This window comes from Telmatherina bonti (assembly GCF_933228915.1).
Source record: "Telmatherina bonti genome assembly, chromosome: 10".
In the NCBI taxonomy this organism is placed as follows: domain Eukaryota; kingdom Metazoa; phylum Chordata; class Actinopteri; order Atheriniformes; family Telmatherinidae; genus Telmatherina; species Telmatherina bonti.
This window is the reverse complement of record NC_136628.1, coordinates 33165400-33189782: the sequence shown is the minus strand read 5'-3', so window position 1 is coordinate 33189782 and position 24383 is coordinate 33165400. Positions and strand designations below refer to the sequence as shown.

The following is a 24383-nucleotide window of genomic DNA, read 5'->3' as shown; positions in this document are numbered from 1 at the left end:
CGTGGACGGGTCACCAGTCCATCTCTGGGCCACACAGAGACACAAACGGCCAATCACGCTCTTACCTGAGGCGAGTTCAGAGCAGCGTTTCTGGATCCACGTCCTCTGAACCCGCGTGTTCTGGAGGTAACCCTACTTTCACACACCTGTATACAATGACTGGCTTCCTCCTGCCTGTAAACGAGCCAATCTGAATCAGGTGTGTTGGAGGAGGAACACATCTAAGACATGCAGGGCAGGGGGTCCTGAGGACCTGGATTCACAAACACTGAATTAGAGAGACCAGTTAACCTGAACTGGATGTCTGGAGAGTGGGAGGAGTCACACATACACGGGGAGAACATGCAAGCTGCCCACTGAAAGGCCGTTGTTCAAACCCCTCCCTCGCCGAGGCTCAAACCGATGGTGCGCAACACCACACCAGCCTGCAGCCCAACGTTAGCTTGGACCAGTATACCCCCCCCCAATACTCCACCAGAATTCTCAGAGTTCGTTTAGATCACGGATGACCAATCCTGGTCCTCGAGAGCCAGTGTCCTGCAGAGACCCTGCTGGAAAACTCCCGTCTCAGACCCAGACAAGCTCTGCACATGCCCACTAAACACACATTGATTTGAATCAGGTGTGTTGCAGCTGGGACACTTTGAAAACCTGCAGGACGCCAGTCCTCAAGGAGGCAGATCGGTGATCCCTGGTTTAGATATTCATACTTTCTCTTCACCTCCAGCAACTATCCAGTCTGCTTCCCGCCCTCCTCACATATCCAGATAATCCCAACAGTTCTGTCAGGATGATTCATCGAGAATTCCCAGAACTCAAGAACAAAGTTCTGTTGTCGAGACGTAACGTTCTTCAGACGGAGAACATTCAGGCTGACGACCACAGATCATCCTCCATCAAACCCATCATGAGTGTTGCACCTGGACACTCTCCTGAAGATCTTCCATGGGAAGATATGCTTCCATCTTTCCTGACTAAACTAATATGAGAGACTGCAGTGGATTTTTCTAAAAATAATTTTAAAAAATTTAAATTTTTGTCTGCTGAAGCATCTCTCATATGCAGAAGCTGCAGCTCCTCAACGCAGAACGAAGCAGTCGCTGCAGGCCACCTCTTTCCCCTCTCCACCGACTGTCCAATAAAAGCCTCTAGAACCCAGATCATTTGGATATTTTCCAAATAAACTCCACATTTTTGGCACCAACTACACAATGAGAGGCGTTGCCCTGGAAACAATAAAAGTGCACAGTTATGGGGAAATAATTTGAGTGGATTTCATCTCCTGATATTAATGATTGCTGCAGGTTTACAGTCATTGTTTCAACAACAGAAAACTTTATATTATAAGTTCAGAAAAATTAGCTATTCTAACATTTCATTATTTTTTACCATTCTGAGTTTAACATGAGAATTTATTAATTTTCCATAAGGATTGATACTAAAAAGAAGAAACAGGGTGTCAGCATCCATTCTGCTGTATTGTCGTGACACTGGATTCCGTGTTTGGTAGCGTTTTGCTGTTCACACGAAGAGATAAAGAGTCGAAGAATGAACATTTTCCTCTGACTGCAAAGCAGCCGTACTGTGACGATTTGTCAGAAATTGCTGATTATTTTTAAGGCATTAAATGTGGAAAGAGTCGATGGAAACAGATCCATGAGTAGGATTTATTCAGTAACCGCCTGTGTTTCAAAGTGTGAATGGGTCATTTTAAAATGTACATTATATTATAATGTATTCAAGACAAGCCTTTATTTTTCTACAGCAGAGTATGAGAGCACATGGAGAGAATTTCTTTATACAGTCGTAAATCTTTTATGAACTAAAGAAGTGCTCAGCGTCACACCGAGTTATAAACCAGGATGGATTTTATAACTTCTGTGGACAAACTGGTGGCCAAACATGTTTTTTTGTTTTTTTTTTCTTATTTATACAGACGGCCTAAACTGCGGACTTTAGGGTGCAGTCTGCTCTTGTATCCTCCATATTTATGTTCATGGAAAATGCCTTGTATGATATTTTCAAATAAAATATAAATGAGCTTTAGTCTGCTAATTTTTCTTCTGTCTAAAAGCTTAAAAATGTTGCCTGTTTGTGAAAATTACAACCACTAAAAGGACTGATTAATAGATTTATAGTGATCCTGAAATACAGTAATGAAACGAACGTGAAAGATTGGAACTGATGGAGAGAAAAGGAAAGGGCTCCAATTTATGTAGCCAAGGCTGGATTATCCAATGGGCATTATGGGCACAGGCCCAGGGGCCCATGCCCACTTGGGGCCCATGTGGGGTAAACACCAGCAGTCCGGACATGAAACAACATGTACATAAAAGCCAGATAGTTACACCACAGTGTCTCGTGGGTTGCTGTTGGTACCATTGGCTGACAGATGTTAGAAATTATGTTTCAGTGTTTCATTCACAATTTTCACAATGTTGCGGTGGGGAAGGGGGCCCCTGGAACACTCTGGGCCCAGGGGCCTGTGCACTTTTAATGCGACCCTGTATGTAGCACAAGTTGAAGCGGTGTTTAAAAGAAGGGAAGATGTAAAACAGCTGCAAAAATTACAAATGTCTTTGTTCAAGATTTTAAATTATACAAGTCATTGTAGTTGATTATTTGCAAGTCAATTTATCCGACTAGATGGCTTTTAAGATTAAAACCATCAAGTGCTTCATGAAAGAAAATCTTAAAGATTAAAGCTAATTTAAAAAGAGGTCCAGATTGCAGGAATTTCCAGTTCATAATGAAGCAACTTTAGACCTGATGTATCACACATTGTCTGTGTGCGTGTGTGTGTTTATCTGCAGACACTGACAGCTGCATAAAAATCAGCCAGTGGTCTACAGTTATTGATAAGATCTAAAAGTTATGTTGTTTTTAATGTAAATTACACATCAGTGCATCAATGCAAACTGGTTTATCTGATAAATACCTTTAATAACTGGAATCTACATTACAATGTAATATGCAAATCTTGTATTGTTTATAAACAGTTGGTCAAAAAATTACTTTAAACCTTTGTTAAAGCTGTTAATTTTCTATTTAGAAAGATGCTTGGTGCAGTTTTATATTACATCAAGTTCAGACAGCAGGACACCTGAACATGATCCGTTAGTGCTAACCGTTAGCATTAGCACCCGTTAGCATCAGCTAGCATAAACATTAGCCGCTGCGTTGCGTTAAACTGGACGGAAAAATCAAACAATTTAGTGTTACGTTGACGGCCGTTTATCAAACCTGTTTTTATTGTTTAAAATAAATTAAAATATTGCATCAAGACTGTCAGAATCTACATAATCATTTTGTTATGCTGAACAACAGCTTGCACAGACGATCAAAAATTTTTACTTTTAAAAATAGTAACAATTCATAACTTTATATTTTATTATATTTTCCCTCTGATGAATTTCTTTCCTTCAACAAGATTATTTTGACAGCCTTAAGAAGAAAAATCCCAACTTTAATTAATACCTCGTACTTTTGATTCCAAATAAAGGCTGATAGAGAACACACTTTGTCCGTCATTTTGGTGAACCCAAAAACTTTCGGATTTCTCATTTGTATATTGTTTTAAAAAAATGTGTCAACCACGACACTTAGAGGAGCTTTTTTTTAAACTGATAACTTAAACTGCTGAATAATATTTAAAGTTCGACTTTAAAATGAATTTCAGACAACAAAAAAGAACTATTAAAAAAATGTCCAAATAAAAATGTCATAAATTTAAAAAAAAAAAAAAAAGTCACTATAGTCAGTAGGTTAAGGTTTGCATTTTTGTTTGTTTTGCTCTTGTAAGTGAAGTTAACAGGTTATTTTCACACCTCTAAAAGACATAACATACTTACTCTACTCTGATCACTAAGGAAGAAATATTGATTAAAATAATTTTCCTGATCAACTTGTAGAAACTTTCATCTGCAGGAAATCAGACTAAATAATGGAAAAGCAAATCGGTGGTACAGAGACGTGATCACAACAGTTGTCCTCAAATGTAGCTTATTCATATCCTGCCATTAAAGAAAAAAAAAACAAACAGCTGCCTTTGAAACAAGCTGACAAATTATATAAAAAGCATTTTTCAAGAAGCAAACATATATGATAAATGAATATGCGTTATATCACTCGTAACTATTTTGTCAAACAATCCTTTGATGTTTCCACTACAATCAGGTGTTTTCTCGTCCTCTCAATGAGACTTGTTGAAAGGTATTTTGTCACACTGTTCATCAGGAAAGTGCTCTAATTTATCCAGGACAGATTTGTTTGTTTTGTTTGTTTTTCTTCAACTCAAATGAAAAAGCAATGTTGTAGATTCAGCCTTTTTGTTTTTATGTAAGGGAATGAATACTTTAGGAGTTAAACTGTAGTTCTATATTTTAACCACCAGGTGGCAGCAAATTAACCTTTCATGTGTCCTCTGCATTAATATAAAAGTTTGTTGAGAATAGTTAAAGTTAAGAAATACATTTGTCAGAGTACAAAAGGATTGAGTCATACCAGAAAATCACTAAATCATAGTTTGAGTTTAAAGATTGTTCACTTTGAAATCAAACAATGAAAGAAAAATACAGACATCATTCAATCAGACCATTATTCTGATTTGTGCATCTGAGTGACAAGCAAGCCAGAAACTAAAGAAACTAAAAAATGTCCTTAAGTTTCTTATACTTTCATGACATAAAGAAACATCTCTTAAAATGTCGAGTGTCAAGTTACTGTTATTAAAAGTACAAAAAGGACCAGACTTTTATTATTATAATCTTCAGATCCCATGTTCTCCATTCCTTCATCATCTGGCCTCACCAGTAGCAGCGAAACAGCTGAAACCGGTTTTTAGATGGGGGTAAAAGTCAGTTGGGATGTCAAGGTTTCATGGAGGGGAGGTTTAACCCAGCTACATCTGTGGTCTTTTCCTCTGCAAAGACCAAAGACCACTAAAACCACATTTAAAGAACCACTTCACTGCAAAGACAAAAGAGACGTGTGTAGAGTGGTCCGTGGCACCAAGGGGGGCAACATCAGCGGTCCCTGCTGTGGCCCTTAGCTCATGAACAGAGGGCTGAAAGTCCAGACTATAGTTTTACACTCAGCGGAACGTTTCTGTTGCTCCAAGCACCATCACCCATGCATTATTTTACATTTTCATTATTTACCTCGTTTCATATTTTATTTTTTAGATTGAGCCTTTTTGTTTACATTATAATAGCAGCTGCTTTGCTGCGTTCATTCCGTGTTTTCCATCTGGAACTAAAACCGTTTTACGTTACCTCATTTGTAATGACACTAAAGCAGGTTGTTCACCGTGTTTCTTCAATAAAATGAAATTATTGTGTTCTTTCTTCCACTTAGAGGGATGAAATGAATGTGTGGAGGCACATTATTCAAAGTGTGTTGAGTGGACCTAGACCAGGAGTGTCAAACCCGCGTCCTCGAGGGCCAGTATGCGGCAGGTTTTTGTTGTTTCCCTCTACCAACGCAGCTGATTCGAATTAAATGCATCCAGCAGCTTCTTTTCAACCTTTTTTTTTTAGTTTTGGTCAGGTGTGTTGGAGCATGGAGACAACAAAAACCTTCAGGACCTTCCGGCCCTTGAGGACTGGAGTTCGACACCTGTGACCTAGACGAAATGATTGCTCCCTGCTGTGCACCACCACATGCATCACCTCTAGCCAGGCAATGCGCCCCCTAGTGGCACGCACCAGTCATTAAACTGTGGGCCCTGCTGTAGTCCTTTACAGGGACTACTGGTATTGATGCTTCCCAGTGGCACAGACCACTCTGCAGATCGCAGCCCTGGTCCGGATTGCTTTTTAAACCCTGATCTTAGTGGTCCATGTTTAGGACGATCTGTGAAGTTGTGGCTCGGACCAGACCCCGATTTCCGCCACAACCTCTGCGGCTAACACGCTAATGTCTGCAGAACTTCACGTTTATCGTCTTTTTATTCACTGAATTATTTTCCACTTTTCCAGCTATAATCTGCAGCTTAAGTCGTTTTTCTGAGACACCCGGTCCCACAAAGAGATGCTCTGATGGAAATCTGTCACCCAGTACCAAGAAAAACAAAGAACTGGTCCTGGGTTTGAGGAAACACAAAACTGACTCGTTCTCCATGTCGTCAACAGTGAGCAGGTGGAACTGGTGATATCCAAGGAAAACTCAGTGATACGCCTCCAGGTGGCTGCGCTAGGTGGAATGAACAGAAGCCTGTCGCTCACATGATACAATAAATAAAAATAGAAAATCTGCAACAGAGTTTATATAAAGTGGGAATATAAATCTTAGGTAAAAGCAGTGGTACCAGCTGCCCCCTGCCCTCCTGTCATCACCAAGCAAACAACCGTCTCCCAGAGTCACCATCACAAGTGACTGTTCGCACCCCGGACATCATTATTTGACCTTCAGCCTCCAGGGAAACGTTTTAGGTTGAGAACACAATCCTCCAGATTCAAACTGTACAGACACATTTGGTCATTTTTGTAACTTATTTACAAATTGACATTTTTTTGCTCGTGTTTTAAGAGGGTCTCTTTGTGTCTTGGTGGATCTCTCAGAGGCACAAAGAGTTTTGTTGCATCTCTAACAAAGAAACGTGTGTTCATTACAGTACACAAGATTACTGGGTCTTTCCTAAACTACTACCAATGATGGAAAATTTGATTGAAAAAAAAAAAAAAAAAAAGACTTTTAGAATAATACAGAATCTTTAAATGCAACTAAGGATTATTTTTCATTTTTTGTGCACAGGAAACTAAATTCAGAATTGTTGAAGGAATGTTATGGATCATATATTTAATTCTGAAGATCTTTAGGAGTTTCCGCATGTGTAAAGTCAATCTTTAAAAGTTATTCAACATAAAATCTGAATGTCAGCTCAATAATCCACTTTCCTTGTGGGTTTTTTGTACTTTGAACACATCTGGGTGAATTTGTGTGGAAGGAGATACAATCTGAGGAGTTAGCGATGCGTAAAGGAGTTCATAGGTTCCAACCATCAAAATCAATGTTAAAAGTTTTAATGAAAAAGGTTTTAATGCTTATAAAGTTATTAAAAACATGAAAAAGTTCTACTTGAGCATCTTTAAGTTGAAGTGATGGATTTGAACAAATAGAAGGATTTCGGTCAGTGGAATCAGAATGAATACTGAACTTAAGATGAAGTTTCTGCACCGTTTTCAGACATAGCTGCTGCAAGCGTTTGACCCGCGAGCTTTAACACAGCCCCCTTCCTCTTCCCACTCAGCCCACAGTGGAGGAGCTGAACCCACAGCCTCTTTCAGCATGTTTAAATCAGATTCAGTGAGAGTTTCACCTGAAACGTCCCATCCTTCCATGACTCATGTTTGCAGACCAGATGTAACTTTCTAAACTTTGACATCTACAATGGTCAGTTTAAAGTCTTACCAGTATGCAAACCAATCTGCTGGTTGGAGCGATGAACATCCTGATGCTGACTCCTCCTGTTGTCTCCCAGCAGCTGTCAGGAAGTGCTGAATGTGTCTGATGTCCATCCAGTCCGTTTGTCCACATCCAAACAAAATGAACCAAACTTCAGGTCAGGAGAGAAGTCTGCTGAGGTGACCTCCTCTGGGTTTCCAGTAAATCCAGTCAATCAGAAGACAGCTTCTCCAGCCAGCAACTGCTGATATGGGACACAGGAGCTCCAATTTCTGGGGAGACTCCATGAAGGCAGGTGAGGACCAGGATTTCCTCTTTTTTTTTTTTTTGTAAGTCATTGTTTCTTTCAGCTGGTCTCCAACTTCAGACCATGATGGGCAGTTTTGTTTCCAGTTCAGTACTTTTAGTGCCCTAATTTTCAAAAATCATCATAAACACCTGATTGATTATCTGCAGTCCTGTTAGAGTGACACATCCTGTCCGTTGCTATGCCAACCAGATTTGGAAAATCAGGTGTTAAACTGCAGAAAGTCGCCAGAACCAGAAGTTTAACACACATGCAGAACAATTTGTGCTTCCCGCAGCTTTGACTGAAGACTGTTGGGAGACGTTTTCAATAAGAAGTTCATGACGCAATGAAAACTACCGTCACAACCTTGTATGTGGAGAGGAAGCACATTTTATGCTTCTTTTGTTTCCCTTCAGGTCTCTCATGTTCTAATATTTGCAGTGTGTCTTTCTTTCATCAGTTTTCCAGGAGCTTTACTCTCCTTCCCCACCTTTCAGTCCACCTGCTGCTACAATCAGCAGAATTAAGATGTCGCCTGGCAACAGCCTGACAGGTGACATTGGCCAATGAGTGATGCAGAATGCTCAGAGGGGCGTTGCTATCAGCAAATGATGATGGCTGACAGGTGACGTTGAAATATATTATTAAAGGTAGAGTATGTAAGATTTTCAATATTTTCAAAATAAATTAACTAATAAAATAACTACAATCATAATTAGATAGTTTTTTCTAAACATGTAGGTTCCAGTCTGTTCATATTTGATGTATTATTAAATTACAAGTTTAATTAATGACAAAGACCCTTCTTAAATGTTTGCCTACCAGTAAAAAAAAAAAAAAGTGCTTTTTGTCATTTTTCATTAATTAAACTTGTAATTTAATAACGCATCAAATATGGACAGACTGGAACCTACATGTTCAAAAAACTTTCTAATTATGATTGTAGTTATTTTATTAGTTAATTTATTTAGAAAATATTGACAATCTTACATACTCTACCTTTAAGTAAACTGGATGAATAGGGATCAGTATATTTCTGAATGGTGATTAAAAAAAAAATAGACTACAAATTAATTTCAAATGAACTAAATGAGTAAAATCTAAAGAACATAGAGGCAAAGAATCTGCATAAATACATCATCATCATGGCATCTAACAGGTTACCACAATCATGTGACTCAGAAGGAAAACACCAGGGTTGATTTTTACATGCAACTTTATTGCTGAAAACTCAGCAATGAAAACAAATTGCTTTTATTTTTGTATTTGCACAGTTGTATTTTTAATATTTTAAAAAGTATTGAAACCCATATTTTCCCTGTTCAATATCTAAGTTTTGATTTAGAGTATCAATATGCTCATTCATATTTGGTAACAGTGAACTTATCCTGTGTCTGGAAGGTAAAGGTGCCAGATTTGACACATTAAACACAAGACACATTAGATGCTGGGTTCTGATGGAGGTTTTCTTCCTGTTAAAAGGGAGATTTTCCTTCCCACTGTCGCCTCATGCATGCTCAGGACGGGGGATTGGATGGAAGTCATGATTCGATGCAATCAGCTGGTTTCTATTTGCTAGGCTATTTAGGAATTGGCTTGAACTGATGTGTCTGTAAACCACCACTTTACAACATCGTTGTGAAGGGGCGCTATACAAATAAAGCTGAATTGAACAAAACATTATGATGTTTAAACTCTCCATTCTGGACTCATTTGACGGCACAATGACATCTGTTCTATACATTTCCGGAACCTGGCCTGGGACTTTTTATTCCAGGACACGTCATCACCAGCTGAGTTCCACTTCATGCACTTCATGCAGCGTCACACATTAGCAAGCAGATATAAACACACCGGCCGACTGACCCAAATGATGACTGATTCAGCAAAGAAAAAAACCAAGAACATTATGGAAGGAAGAGAGAAAGAGACCGAGCAAGAGATAAGACCATGGGTTGGATAGTCTTTTACGGAATAATCTCACAGTACAAACAGATGCCAGATTAGTCTTTAATGCCATATTAATTAATAGCATATTCTCCACTAAGAATATCCAAAGTGCATCTTGAAGAACAATTACCATTAAACATTTGGTGTCAATCTCTTTTTTTCTTCCAGAATTGGCTGGGTAGGGAACCACGTTAAGGATCAGGGTGTTGATGGTGATAATTCTCCATTTCAGCTGAAACAACATAAAAACATGGACCCATCCCGCCATGGATAACCAGCTCAGGCTGCTGGTGGTGGTGTGATGGTGTGGGGGAGGTTTTACTGGGACACTTTGGGTCCCTTAGTACCAACACAACATGACTTAAACACCCAAGGAACTCCAGTCCTCGCGGGCCACAGTCCTGCTTTTTCTTCTGCAACACACCTGATTTAGTCACCAGACTTGTGCAGACATCATGTGCTTGACATCAAACTGTAAAAGTTTGCTTGTTAACCATTGATTTAAGTCAGGTGTGTTGCAGCAGGGAAACCCGAAAACCTGTTGCCCACCCCTCCCCAATCCTAAGCATTTTTGCTGATCATGTTTATTCCTTTATGACAAGCGTGTCCAGGTCCAGTCTTCAAGCGCCATAACCCTGCCGGTTTTCTGTGTATCCCTGCTCCAACACATGACTCATTTTGATGAGGTGCAGAAGTTCATAGGCTGTTGGATCCACTTGATTTTATTCAGGTGTGTTGAAGGAGTTATACATTTAAACTACGCAGGACAGAGGACTGACTTTGGTCAACAGTTCTGTATGTAACACGGGGGGTGGGCAACTCTGGTCCTCGCAGGCCGAGTTTCATGTCAAGCTCTGCACAAGTCTGCTAATTAAGTCAGGTGTGTTGCAGCAGGGAAACCCCTGACACTTGCAGGACTGGAGTTTCTCAGTCCTGGTGTAACATCTTGTGAGGACCACTTCCTGCAGGATAATGCACTATGTCACTGCAATGGTCTCCACAGTCACTAGATCTGAAACCAATAGATCAACGTTGGGATGTGATGGAAGGCAAGACTTATCTCTATACTGACACGATGCCATCTTGTTTATATGGAGCAAAATCTCTGGGAATGTTTCCAACTCCTTGTTGAATCTATGCCACTGATAATTAAGGAAGTTCTGAATGAAAGAAAGGGGTCCAACCTGGTACTAGCAAGGTGTACCTAATAAAATGATTGATCCATATCACTAAATAAACATGACCAGTAAGAAGAAAACGCTCACATCACTGGGGTAGAATGTTTATTAGAATTTGCAATTAGCGATGCAACATTCACCTACATGGAGCAAAGGAAGTCATAAATATGCTAATATGCAAATAAGCACACCGTCACTGAAATCAGCTGGTCTGGTCGGGGGGGTGATATCCAAGGAAAACTCAGTGATACGCCTCCAGGTGGCTGTGCTAGGTGGAATGAACAGAAGCCTGTCGCTCACATGATACAATAAATAAAAATAGAAAATCTGCAACAGAGTTTATATCAAATATTGAGTTACAAATGAAAAAAAATGACAAAAAAGTCAGAAGAGCACTGGATATTGAGACTGTGAAAGAAGCTTTGTAATGCACTGCACCCGTAATAGTAGTGTGTGTTTTTTTTTCCTCTCATTCATGTGGAGCTACAGTACTGAGTTGGCAGAAAAAGGTGCATGGCTTTTGTATTCAAATGAATTTCTTTTCTCATTGGAAAGGATGCAGGTGTGTGTGTGTGTGTGTGTGTGTGTGTGTGTGTGTGTGTGTGTGTGTGTGTGTGTGGATGACAGTGTCGCTATGCATCAGTCAAACAATCACAAACATCCAGAGGTTAAGAGGTCAGTTCATGAACTAGAGTCAAAACTTGGCAACGCTGAAGTTCTGTTAGACAAAACAAAGAAAACAAAAACGAGAAAAAGTCAAAAGTTAAAAAGAAACACAAGAAAGCAGTGATAACACTGTATCCCTGTACCAATGTGATCTCTGTGATCGTTACTAGCATGTCATGCTCCATTAGTGAAGTCCAGTAAAAGTGGGATTCAGTTGTCCCACTTGCTTTCCAGATGGCAGCCGTGTTGGCGTCTGGCCTGAGACGATGTGTGGGAAGGGAGGAGGTGAGCTCAGCGAGAGGCAGTAGTTGGAGTTTAGGTGGATACGATAATGTCGATGGTGAGGATCCATGATGACGATGATGATGATGATGGTAAAGAAGGGAGCTCATGCAGTTTGGGCCAGAGATGTGGAAGGTTGGAGAAGCCTTCGGAGGGGATGATTTCTCGTTCACACTTTGGCCCCTGGCCTGGTGGTGCTTTAGGTAGGACACAAAACTAAAAGAGAAGATCAAACATGTGACTTTAAAGTTTTCTTAGAGTAGGAAGATGGCAATTTAGCAACAGCTAAATTTTATTTAAAAATAAAAATCAGGAAGCATAAAAAGTTCCAACAGTGAGTTTACCTTTCAATATGTAGTCAGTCAGCAGTGTCGGCACCTTCTCACTGTCTTCCTTTATGGCATAGAGGACTACATGAGGAAAACAGAGGTTAACATGAAGGCATACAATCCAAAATGCTAAAATGTACTGGTTCTAACCAAAAACCCTGGGATGTTCAAATTTTGGCGTTTTTATTTTTTTAACCAAAATCCAATCCACACATTTTGCCGAACTCTTAATATTTAATACCAAAATCAAACCATCCCGATGTGTTTGGAGCTAGTTGTGCAAAAAAACAAAAATATCTGGAAAAGTATACATGACATCTCCTATATTTTGTCATTTCAAGTTAGAGGAGACTTAGATAAAGAGTTTGATGTATAATAGTATGTATTTGTTTTAAAAAAAATCTGCCTGTAGCATTACCATAGACTGTATAAAAAGAGATGGACGGAGCCTCCGTGACATCACGCATAGGTTTCTGAAGAGCTGAACTGAAGCTCGGTGGGTAGTTTCTACCGTCGCCATCTTGGCAGAAGTATGCGTGTCGTCTCACTCGGAAAATACAAATACGGGCAAAAAGGTGGAGCTGTGAGCGTCATGGTGGATGATTGACATTGACCAAACTCCGAGCTTTCTGTAGCTAAGAGCTAACCTGGAGATAACAGGAGCTAACCAGGTAACGGAGGAAAATGGGCTAAAGCTAAGTCACGTTGTTAACCAGCTAAAAACCGCAGTTGTTCTATGTTTTTCTGACTTGAAGCGGGTCATTGGTACTTGTCAATCAAAAGGACACGCCCCTAAATATGTCGAACTTCAAGATTAAATTACTTTGTAGCTCAGGAGGAAGAGCAGTCATCCTTCAACTGGTAAATTGGGAAGATTTCAGGCTTCCCCTGACTAAAATGCCGAAGTGTCCTGGGGCAAGACACCCCCAAACTGCCCCCCGATGTGCCTATCGGGGTAGGAGTGTGTTGAATGAGTGTGTGTGTGAATGGGTGAATGTGACAAGTAGTGTAAAGCGCTTTAAGTAGTCTGCATGACTAGAAAAGCGCTATAGAAGTACAAGTCCATTTACTTTTAAACGGGTCAGTTGGAAAAAAATTCACTCCCCCCACAGTTGTCGTGAACCTGACCTATTAAACCTAAAATGGATTTTTGAACCAGGCTGTAAACATGTTTATTTCTGCTGTGAAGTTGGTCTTTTTAACATGGGGATTTGCTCTGTTTTGCAGCCCCTAGTGGATGAAGGGGGAACTGCAGTTTAATACACTTCCGCATAGGCTTCACTTTTAACTGCCGAAGGCTCCATCCATCTTTCATATACGGTCCATGAGCATTACATGTCAACACCTGGGTCCAACTGGACTCGCAGCAGTCCGACCAGCACCTTCCTATGATGTCCTTGACTGTTTGATATCATGCTTGTGTTGTTCTCGCTCTCATTTGTAAGTCGCTTTGTATGAAAGCATCTGCTAAATTACTGTAGAACAGAATAGAAAATATAAAAACCAATTCCGATAATTTTTGATATTGCATTTTAATATCGACATTGGCCAATAATATCGGCATGCCAATAATATTGTATATCTTTACAATACCCTGTATTTGTTTTTATCATTTAAATTAGTCATATACAGTCGTATCAAAAGTCAGTCCTTGAGGGCCGATGTCCTGCAGGTTTTCTATGTATCCCTATTTCAACTCCCTTGACTCAAATGAAATAGATCCAACAGTCAATGAAGTTCTGCAGAATCGCTATTTAGTTTGAGTCAGGTGTGTTGGAGCAGGGAAACATGGAAAATCTGCAGAATTGTGGCCATCTTGGACCGGAGCTGGACACCGCTGGTCTTATACCTCAAACAGTAGCTTAAATGTTGGGGAAATGGGATTAGTTTGAGAGGGGACCTTTTTCGCTGTTGCACCACTAAACATGCACACAGCAGATAGAGATCAATCAATCAATAAAACTTTATTTATAAAGCATTTGTCGTACACCTAAAAGCAACTCGAAGTGCTTTACATTAAAAACATTAACGGATGGGCAGGTGAAGCAGGAAGTAGCCGCCGCTCCCATCATGCTCCATCTCCTCACATGACCACCACTTTGACTGTGTTGTGCATTTGGCACCATTTTTCTCTAAGAAAGTCTCCTTCTCCTCAAGTTTAAGGATTCTACTTTTACTTTTTCATGGTCTATATGTGTGGGTAAACACTAGTCTCCTGTTTTTATTGGTAAGTTATCCCTTTGTTTATTCGCTGTTCTAGTCCGTTCTGTAGTTTCAAGCAATGTTTGTCTTTGAATTTGTTTCCTGTTTTATTTTGTAGTACATCCCCTTTGTGTATTACTTTCTATTTTACTTCCTGTTCTCTGCACACCTTGGTTAATTTGCCTCATCTGCTTCTTTTTTAGTTAGTTAAACTTAGAATATGGCTTTAAAGCCTAGTAATGGATGGAAAACATATCAAGTACCCTGAAATTGGCATTTTACAGAAAAAACATACAGTGATGTGTAATTTTAGTTATACCAACCAGCACTACTGTCACTAGGTTGTTCAGGTGTCCAAACTTACTTTTGGTGAGCATCTGCAGGTCGTCGACAGATGGAGGGGTGCTCTTTTTCTCATATGGAATAACAGTGTTTAGATACTGGAACAGAAGAGGTGTGAGATGGTTTAACGGAAAAGAAGAAAACTCAGCAGTCATACCAAAGTTATTTTCTACTGTGGTAGAAAATAATGAAATCAGGTGTCATTGTCACATATCAGCAAATCCAGCTAACTTTGTTACCGCTGCAAATGTTGCAGGAAATCACGGCAAATACAAGAATGAGCTAAAAAAAAAAAAAGCGACCCAAATACAGAGTTGTGCTGCAAATACAGAAAAGTGCTGCATGAAAAAACAACTGCAAGAAGAAAATGCTGTGTATTCACTCACACAACAGAAGTGTTCATGACTCCAGGAAGCGTGTTTTCCTGATCTTTGCAGTGCTTTTTGGTACTTGCAGCACTTTTCTTAAGTTCATGCAGCTTCTCCTGCTAGTACTTCTGTTTGTAAATGCTGCATGTTTTTGTGTTTGAAGTGCGTTAGTTCCTGTCGGTCAATGCACATTCAAGATCTTTTGCTACTTCCATCTTTCCCTCACAAATGAAACCTTAACATCTCTTTATGATGCCATTGCTCTGGTCTAATAGTTTTCCTGTTTCCTTCTTCATCCAGCCAACCAGTGTCTTTCTGATTCTTCTTAAATCTCACGTTCACCAGATTGTGCATCACACATCCCACCAGACTGCCAACTCTGCTGTCTCCATTTGGCCGGTATGGAACCCCAGGAAGTCATCATTCCTGTCAGGTTGATGCATCATAGGAGTCAAGTGGATAACTTTATTCTTATTGGTTCACTAAATTCTAATCCAATTATTTGTGGAACAAATGTCCTCACTATTGTACACCTAAACGCCCTGGCGGCCAGTCCAGGGTGTACCCTGCCTCTCGCCCAGTTAAGCGGTTAAGAAAATGACTGAAGGAATGAATGTATGCAACACATTTGCATAAACCTCACTGACATGTAGAATAGAATAAAACAGAACAGCATAGAACATACAAGTGACTGCAGGTTAAATCTGAAACCTGAAGCGATGACCCACCCAGGGCTCCTTCAGGGATATGTTGGCCTTCCATTTGGGAAATTTAACCTATTTCTGCTACAATAAACAAAACAAATTGACCAGAACAGTTGATTCTTATCTCATTTGTCAGAAGCAACAACAAGCAGCTACACTTCAGCCTGAGGACAAACACAGTATCCAAGCTGCTTACCTGCTTCTCGTTTCCTGTGCTTCCGAATGTCTGTCTAATGCCCGTCTGCAGGATGTTGGACAGTCCCTCCATGCTGAAACGCTACACACAGAAGGAGCTTCTTAGGTTTCTTAAAGAAAAATCTTAAAAAGTTCTATAGAGATCCAATTTTTACACATATATTTAGTTAATTGTTTGTATATTTTATGATTTATTTCATGAGTCGGGACGCAGCTGCAGATTAAACTAGTTGCTGCGCTGCATGAAGGGAAAATCCATTAAGCTCTGTGGCTCCAGTGTAGATTGGACTGGGCTGTTACTGGACACACTGTGGACTTTCCTGGAAGATGCTTTAGAGGCTAATGGACCTGAGATCTATAATATAACAGTTAGAGGGAGGGAAGAGGAGGAGCTCACCTTTCTGTAATTTATCCTGGAAGATTAAAGATGGACATCTACAGTATGAGCATGTTTTGTCTGCTGGTGAACGCGCCCCCGTCTGCATTTCCATAATGCCAATAAGTAAAGGCTTCTCACCTTGACGGGCATGGTGCCCGTCTTCTCTGAGCGACCCGAGGAGCCGGTGTTCCCGGTGTTCACAGACACCGAGCCTCCCCCCTGCAGACTCAGAGCCTTGTCCCGGCGTCTCCGCTTGCTCCCGTCTCGCTGCTCCTTCTGCCTGTTCTGCACCTCCATCAGAGCTGTGATGAATGTGTTCTTCACCTCCTTCTCGAACTCCAGCTCATCACGTCGAGCCAGCTGGTTGACCAGCTCCTCTGAGAACTCCCGGATGGCTGCCTCCACCCGGTGCAGCAGCTCAACCAGAGCTGAGCTGGGCATCAAGCTCAGGCCTGCAGGGTAGATGAAAGAAACGTGTGGAGGGGGGGGGATCTTATCAATAAACTCACAATCTGTGTCCGTCTGAATTCTACTAGGATATTTTAGAGGCTGTAAGACATACAGTCACATGGAAAGAAAATACATGCATGTTTCATGTTATAAACAGTCATTTAGCGCTCAGTAATGACTACAACATGTGACGTATCACAACGTCATTACGTATTACAAATAAAACTAAACCAAAACATTTCTCTGCATATTATTATTTTAACCCTGAGTTTATTCCACTGGCGACCTGTCCAGGGTGGAACCTGCCTCTCGCCCAGTGTTTGCTGGGACAGGCTCCAGTTTCCCACGACTGAATTGGAATAGGTGGTTCAGAAAATAGATGGATAAATGGATTTGTTCAATATTTCTTATGGCATTTTATTGCAACCTTTGACTCCTGAGTTATTAATCGCAACAACAAAGTGATGATAGCTTTGCTGTGCATTTATTTATATTTAATTAGACGCGTATAAGTTAGCTTTACACCACGCATACATGCAACTTTGTAAACTCCAGGTTGCATATAATGATTGTCTACGTATTCTTCTGGGGAAACCAAGATGGCATCGTGCTCGTGAACCTTTTTGTAATGCACAGCTTATCACATTTCATGCTCTTTTGAGAGAATTGATGTTTAAATTTATGTGCCGTCTTGATGGATCTTTTAATGGGATGATAAGAATGTTCACCCAGCCTTCTTTCAGTACCATGAGATACCAGTCTGCTATGTGGAAGCACTGGTACACTTGTCTCTTTTAAATATGTTTGTATGTCTGTATTGTTTTTTTTTTTTAATGGACCTAGAGTCTGAATAAAGAAAAGAAACAGAAACATGTATCTGCTACGTTTTCTCTCCTGTTTGACTTTAGAAGATCCCAGTCTGCTCCAGCTCATTCGCAGCTGACTCTGAAACATACATTAATTTATGTGTACAGCTTTGTGTTCTCAGCTCAGCGGTGTCCTGCCACCTCCCCTTCCTTCCCACAGTAGTCAGAACAAATTAGTGTGAGTTGAACAGAGCGGCCACATGGAAGCTCCAACATGTTCAGCGACAGGGCACCGTATGGCAGAAACCACTGTGCCTTTCTGACCTCTCACCTACAGACTGGCTGAAGGGAAACGCTCTCCAAAAATCTGATTTACAGACTGAACTTAAGAGGATTGATGTCGTACTAGATGGATGTTTATTGCAGTTTCATCCAGAGGGTCACAGCTGCCATATTTTGTTGATATTTTGCTTATGTGTCAAGGAGCTTAAATTCAAGCAATCCACTAAAAAAATTTATCAATTTATTTGGCTGTAAAATATGCAGATTTTATATTTTAAGGAGCAACAGTGATTAAGGATGACCATCATCATCTTAGACAAATCTGTGACCTGGATCAGCTGCAGTTCTACCTTCATAGGAGCAGTTGCTGTTGGAGGCCTGGGACAGCTGCCGGATCTCCTCCAGCAGGGAGGGATTGGTCCTGGAGGAGCAGTGGTTGCTCTCCTCTTCATCCTCCTCCTCGGTTTCTCCAGGATCCGGAGAGTTTTCCATCATCTCGACTATCTCCTCAATGACCTGGACAAGAGAGATGGGTAAGTACCGAATGTATAACTGTCCATTTGTTAGCAGCCACTAAAATGCCAGAAGCGTTCTCCAAATGAATCCATATCACGCTTCAATCCATTATTAATGGAGTGCAGAAAAATTAGGGGGACTTGAACTGGCTTCAGTTGGTCGACATGCTGCTTCACAAAACATCTTCCAGCAACGTGGATGCATGTGGAGTATTACACACCGACACTGATCTGAAGAGTAAGAAGCCATGAGCCAGAAGGTTTGCATGATCCCTGCAGATGGGACTCTGAGGATCTGATGGCAGCGATGCAGTGTCTCACTTATTTACATGAAGTAAAAAGTTCCATCTTTTCAGTACAAGTGATTTTGTCTTCTGCTATGCTACATTTTGACTCTATTTGCTGGATCTGAGAACATTTAGTCCATCTCAGTTTGCTGAGGTGTTTGTAATTCCATAAACTGCACCAACATGACTGACAGACTCTTTCTGAGTCCAACAAAATAATTATAGTGAACAAAAATGTTAAATTAATATGACGTTGATAGAGATTAAACATGAGTTCATGGTAAAATAAATGTCCCCCCCCCCCCCCCCCCACACACACACACACACACACACACACACACACACCTGATCTGCTGTGATGAGAGGTTCTTCATTTAGGCAGCTGGTGTTATCATTCTTCTCATTCATTTCTTCTTCCTCTTTTTCATGAATCTGCAGATGAACACAGAAAAAAACATTTATCACATCAACTGCTTCACATTAAATCCCTCTCTGTGCTGCAAGAGCATGCCTGGGTGTTCAGTCACCTGGAGGTCCAATGCTTAAATGTAGCCGTGTTTAAAGCTGGGGTAGGTAATGTTGGGGAGCTAGCAGGATTTGAAAGTGGCGCCATGTCTTGGCTCCTCCCCCTGGCTTGGCTCCTTCCCTGTCTTGGCTCCTCCCCCTCTGGTTTTGCTCCTCGCGTGATCCAAGGATTTTTTTATTCGCTGCTTTTTCCACCAACGATTTTCTCTTTCTCTGCTTTTTAGCGGGAGGAGGCAAATAAACCGAGCCGGGTCGGGAAATCCTGCCTGCATTTTCTCAGCCATATTTGCCTTCCGAGTTTCTTCTTCACTACTTTGTATTTTCATCCTAACACGCTATTTATATGCAGGGTGTGACTATCAGGTATGCGCTGCTGGAGGGGGAGGAGGGGAGCCGGGAGAAGAAGCTTACAAAAATATAAGAAATGAACAACTTTAATTCGGTCTGAACGTTTGGATTGGTCAGATTTTTTACAGATTTACAGTAAACTGAGGGGTCTAACTATATGTCTTCTTGTTCATGATGACAGAATGTACAGACTACTGTCAGGATGAGGAACCACTTCACCCAGAGTAAAAAAAAAAAATCTCTGAGCAGAATTATCTACAATAGCTTAAAAGTTTTAAAACCTTTTAAAAAAATTTGACATCCTTGTTCAGATATCATCAACAGCAAAAATAAAATTTCACACAAGTAAATAAGGAAGATAATTTGACAAAAGGAGGAAAAATTATACACTCAAAAGTGAATTAGAAATGTCTATTTTCTGAGTGGGTTTTTTATTCAAAGGGATTCAGGAAAATTCTCGTCTCGTCACAAAGCAGATTTCTGAGAAGTGTTCATGGCGTTTCTTAAGAAGGATTTCTAAATATTATAGTAGAAAAAAGTAGCATCCCATTATAAATACAGTCGTTTTTATGCCATACATGTTACTGCAGGATTTGCTGTTGATACGATACCAAGTAAGGGAAGGGCTCGTATTATCAATACCAATACTGTAAAAATGTACACATTTAGGCAAAGAGATTAACTTGTGGAATTAATCCATTAACCTCCTAAAGCACAAACAACTAATTTTTCACCATCCCATTAAAATCTGAATTTGGCATTACCTTGTTGAGACGAGCTAATGCAGGGCATGTTATCACAACAGTGGGCCAAACCAACCTAAACCATGTTCTCCTCCTTATTGATGACATTTGAGTTTGTTCTCAAGTCTTACATTTCTAAGTTTTATGATCAGAAGTTCAGAAACTGAGTGATTCCTTTTTGCCTTTTCAAAAATCTTCATTTGCGTCATCTCAGCAAGAGAACCTCACACAAGTCTAAAGCTAACTTTTTGGGAACTTTTGGCAAATATTGTTTGAGGATTTGAAGAGAGTGCAACAGTTGACATTCTTTTGAATTGAAACCAGGATATTGCTGAATCTGAGAACTGGGATGCAATCCTTCCTCTGAAGGGGAAAACATCTGCTTTGACCCTGACCAGCCCTAACAAGACCTTCCTGCTGAAGTGTCTGATGTCCAACTGTATTTGACAACTAATTAAGAGAAGAAGAAGAAGAAGAAGAGGAGAGAGATGTCTGTTGAGTGGACGACCAGTCAAGGTTGGCCAAACATGTCTTCATGTCTCAGAAAGGCAGAGACAACAATTCAGTTTCAGCCTTTAAAACCCTAAAGATGTGACAACTTGTGTTGATATTCACAACACACATATTTACACAAATAAATTTTTTTTAAAAAGTGGATATTGTGGATGTATTAAGTTATCAGGGAAGACATTAGGGATCATTTATTATGCCATTATGTTAGGAGAGACAGCACACGTTTTTATTTCTGCAAAATAGAAGGAAACTGAGGAAGACGATGATGTAGAAACAACTTGTTGGTAAAAATATAAATAAACACTAAAGAATTAGCTGTTAAGTTCACCATCTGATCACTCAGACCTTTCTCTAACCTCTCTTTTATATCCAAGATAATTGAGAAAGTTGTTTTCAATCAGCTTAATGACTTCCAAAATGAAAGTAGAAATCTTGATAAATTCCAGTCAGGCTTACGACCTCATCACAGCAATGAAACGGCTCTGGTCAAAGTCTGAATTAATATTAGGCTGAATATGGATTCTGGTCAAGTGTCAGTTCTGGTTCTGCTGGACCTCAGTGCTGCATTTGATACTGTAGATCACAGAATTCTGTTGGACAGGCTGGAAAACTGGGTTGGATTTTCTTGAGTGGTCTTTAACTGGTTCAGGTCCTATTTAGAAGGCCGGAGTTATTTTGTTACAATTGACAGCTATGAATCTGAGCGAGTGGCCGTGACTTGTGGAGTACATCAGGGGTCAGTCCTTGGACCTCTTCTGTTCAACTTGTATATGCTCCCTTTGGGTCAAATAATACAGAACTTTAACATCAATTATCACAGCTATGCAGATGACACGCAGCTTTATGTGTCTTTGTCACCAGATGACCACAGTCCAATAGACTTACTGTGCCAGTGTTTGGAGCGAGTAAACATCTGGAGTAGAGAGAATTTTCTTTTAAGATCATTTTCAATTAAATGAAGACAAAACTGAGATTATTCTGTTTGGTAGCAAAGAGAAGAGGGTCAGCGTTGGTAAAAAAAAAAACCTGGAAACTCGAGCTCTCAAAACCACCAATCAAGTCTGTAACCTTGGAGTGTTGATAGACTCAGATCTGACTTTCAGCAGCCACATCAAAGCTGTCACGAAGACAGCTTTTTTACCAACTGAGAAACATCAACAGAATTAAAAGTTTAGTCTCCCAGAAAGATCAGGAGAAACTCATCCATGCATTCATCTCCAGCAGACTGGATTACTGTAACGGTCTTTTAGCAGGACTTCCTAAAAAGAGCATTAAACATCTGGAGCTCATCCAGAATGTTGCTGCCAGAGCTTTAATTAGAACTAAGAGGTCTGAACACATCACACTAGTTTTAAAATCTTTACACTGGTTTCCAGTAAGTCACAGGATAGATTTCAAAACCCTGCTGATTATTTACAAATCCCAGAATGGTTCTGGACCAGAATACATCTGTGATATGTTCAGAGAATATAAACCAAGCAAAGCTCTTCGATCCAAAGACTCAGGTCAACTAGTCCCGACCAGAGTCCAGACTAAACATGGAGAAGCGGCATTTATTATTGAATTTTCCTTTGGGGATTAATAAAGTATTTTTCATTTCATTTAGCCGTTACGCTGCAAACAAGTGGAATAATCTGCCAGTGGAGATTAAACTTTCACCAAATAGAGAAACTTTTAAATCAAGGTTAAAAACATTTCTTTTCTCATGCGCCTGTGCATGACATCTGCACAGTAACTTTTGATTTTTCTGCTTTGAATTATTTTAATACAATTTATGATATTGTGATTTGTATTTTCTTTGATGCTTTTTTTCTGTAATGCTTTTAATGTTTCATGTAAAGCACTTTGAATTGTCTTGTACATGAAAGGTGCTATACAAATAAACTTGCCTTGCCTTAAGTGGAGTGTTAATTCAAACACTGCACATGTTGTTTACCCAGAAATGATGTAAGAGGGAGAAATGAGACCAAGAAAAACATGGAATGTCAGGTAAACTCGTCATGATAAAAACTAAACGACGATGATAAACGGTGAGTACCTCCTGGTCAGAAAGGTTGCCGTTGAGTCCCTCAGAGTTTGGGGCGTCCCAGGTAGAGATGTAGTTGTCAGTTAGAGCATCCCACACGCTGCAAAACAAACACAAACACAAATGTAAACAAGGCAACTTCTACATGATGATATCACAAAAAGAGGCAACAAAACTGTTTCCCTTCTGCCCGCCAAACCAGCGCATGAAACAAGAACTTGGTGTCATGTCCTCAGCTCCCTGCAACTCAGTCAATATTTCAGCATGGCGAGTCAATGATCGAGGTCAGTGCGCATGAGAGAAAAAAAACACACATAGCCACTTGTTAAAACATATCCTGAGCAGAGATTTAAATAAAGCTCCTCACATCATTGTGCAACAGAGGCCTCTGGACGCAACCCGGAGCGAGCGACCATCTGAGAAGGAATGGAAAAAAAAAAGCCCGTCTCCTTTCTCTCAGAGGCTTTGTGTTGTTTTCCACTGCTTTGCTCAGAGGCTGGTTCAGCTGGCTGCCCAGCGCCCGGTGGCACTGCCCCCACCAATCACACAGTGGACCCCATTCAGCAAGCAGCTTACCTCACCAGTCATGCCTGCATGCCATGGTTGCACACAGCAGACAGAAGCAAGCAAAGTTTAGATTCTCTTTCCATTTTTTAGGCGAGCAGAAATGTAGAATTCATTTGTGCTTACAATGTTTTACTTTTACCACCCCGAAGCTAGTTAGATGATGTAATCCTAGCATATTAATATTAAGTACTGAGAGAAAAATGCTGCGTTCCTGATGCCATCCCCATCCTCCTTCACACTGTCATTTGTCATCAGCTTTCTCTTCCATTATTCTGTGCTGTTGTTTCGGCTGCGTCTCCAGTGGGAAACAGTGGATCCAGAATGCTGCTGAATGTCAGGATATCTGTCTAGTATTATACACATGATTAAATAAGTTTTTAAAAAAAGCACAATAATATGACGGATTAAATTTGCTTTTATGCTGTTCCACAGTAAAGAATGAGCCACTGCGAAGGTTTGATCACTCCCGATGTTTTATAAACAAATAACAAGTGACGTTTCGGGGCCACAGCCTTTCCTCAGACTGAAAACACCAGATGATGCACCTGCTCAAATAATTTCTGTCTGATCGCCCAACCAATCAGATAAAGGCAGATAAAACGTCACTGTTTTTTGTTAATAAAACATTTGTAGCTAATTCTAGTGTGCGTACATATTTTTTCCCCTTTTGTCAATACTTGCCTTAAGATCCGGCACCTAGTTTTATCTTTATGAGGATGTGTGTGATATAAACTTTTTTCACTTTACGCTTTCTGCCTGTTTATAATCGAGGCAGTTGGAAGATAGCAGATGCAGGTAGCTGGGCTGTGCGTATGTCAGAGGTCGGCTTAGAGGAGCCAGTTCTGGTGTTGGTGGGATGCTGTCCAGGTGTCTTCAGATGGTTTTTGTAGCATACCTGTGCATATATGTGTCCTTGTATTTTATTTTTAACTGTTCTTTTTCATATATTTCTTATTTTTCCATTTTATTATTTTATTTTCTAAAGCTGTTTTTGTTCACTTGCTGTTTCTGTACAGCACTTTGGTCAGCTGTA

At 40.3% G+C, this 24383-nt stretch overlaps 1 protein-coding gene across 1 annotated transcript; it reads right to left on the bottom strand.

The window, feature by feature from the left end:
• Window positions 1–10978: 10978 nt before the first annotated feature.
• LOC306761748 (fasciculation and elongation protein zeta-1-like) lies at window positions 10979–23283 on the bottom strand. Its single transcript, XM_079248025.1, has 9 exons — window positions 23151–23283; window positions 22796–22883; window positions 18974–19060; window positions 18177–18342; window positions 16427–16740; window positions 15911–15991; window positions 14665–14740; window positions 12114–12179; window positions 10979–11985 (listed from the first exon to the last, which is right to left on the bottom strand). Exons 1-9 carry the CDS (start codon window positions 23153–23155, stop codon window positions 11969–11971), a joined length of 900 nt encoding a protein of 299 aa, XP_079104151.1. The 5' UTR covers window positions 23156–23283; the 3' UTR covers window positions 10979–11968.
• Window positions 23284–24383: the final 1100 nt, after the last annotated feature.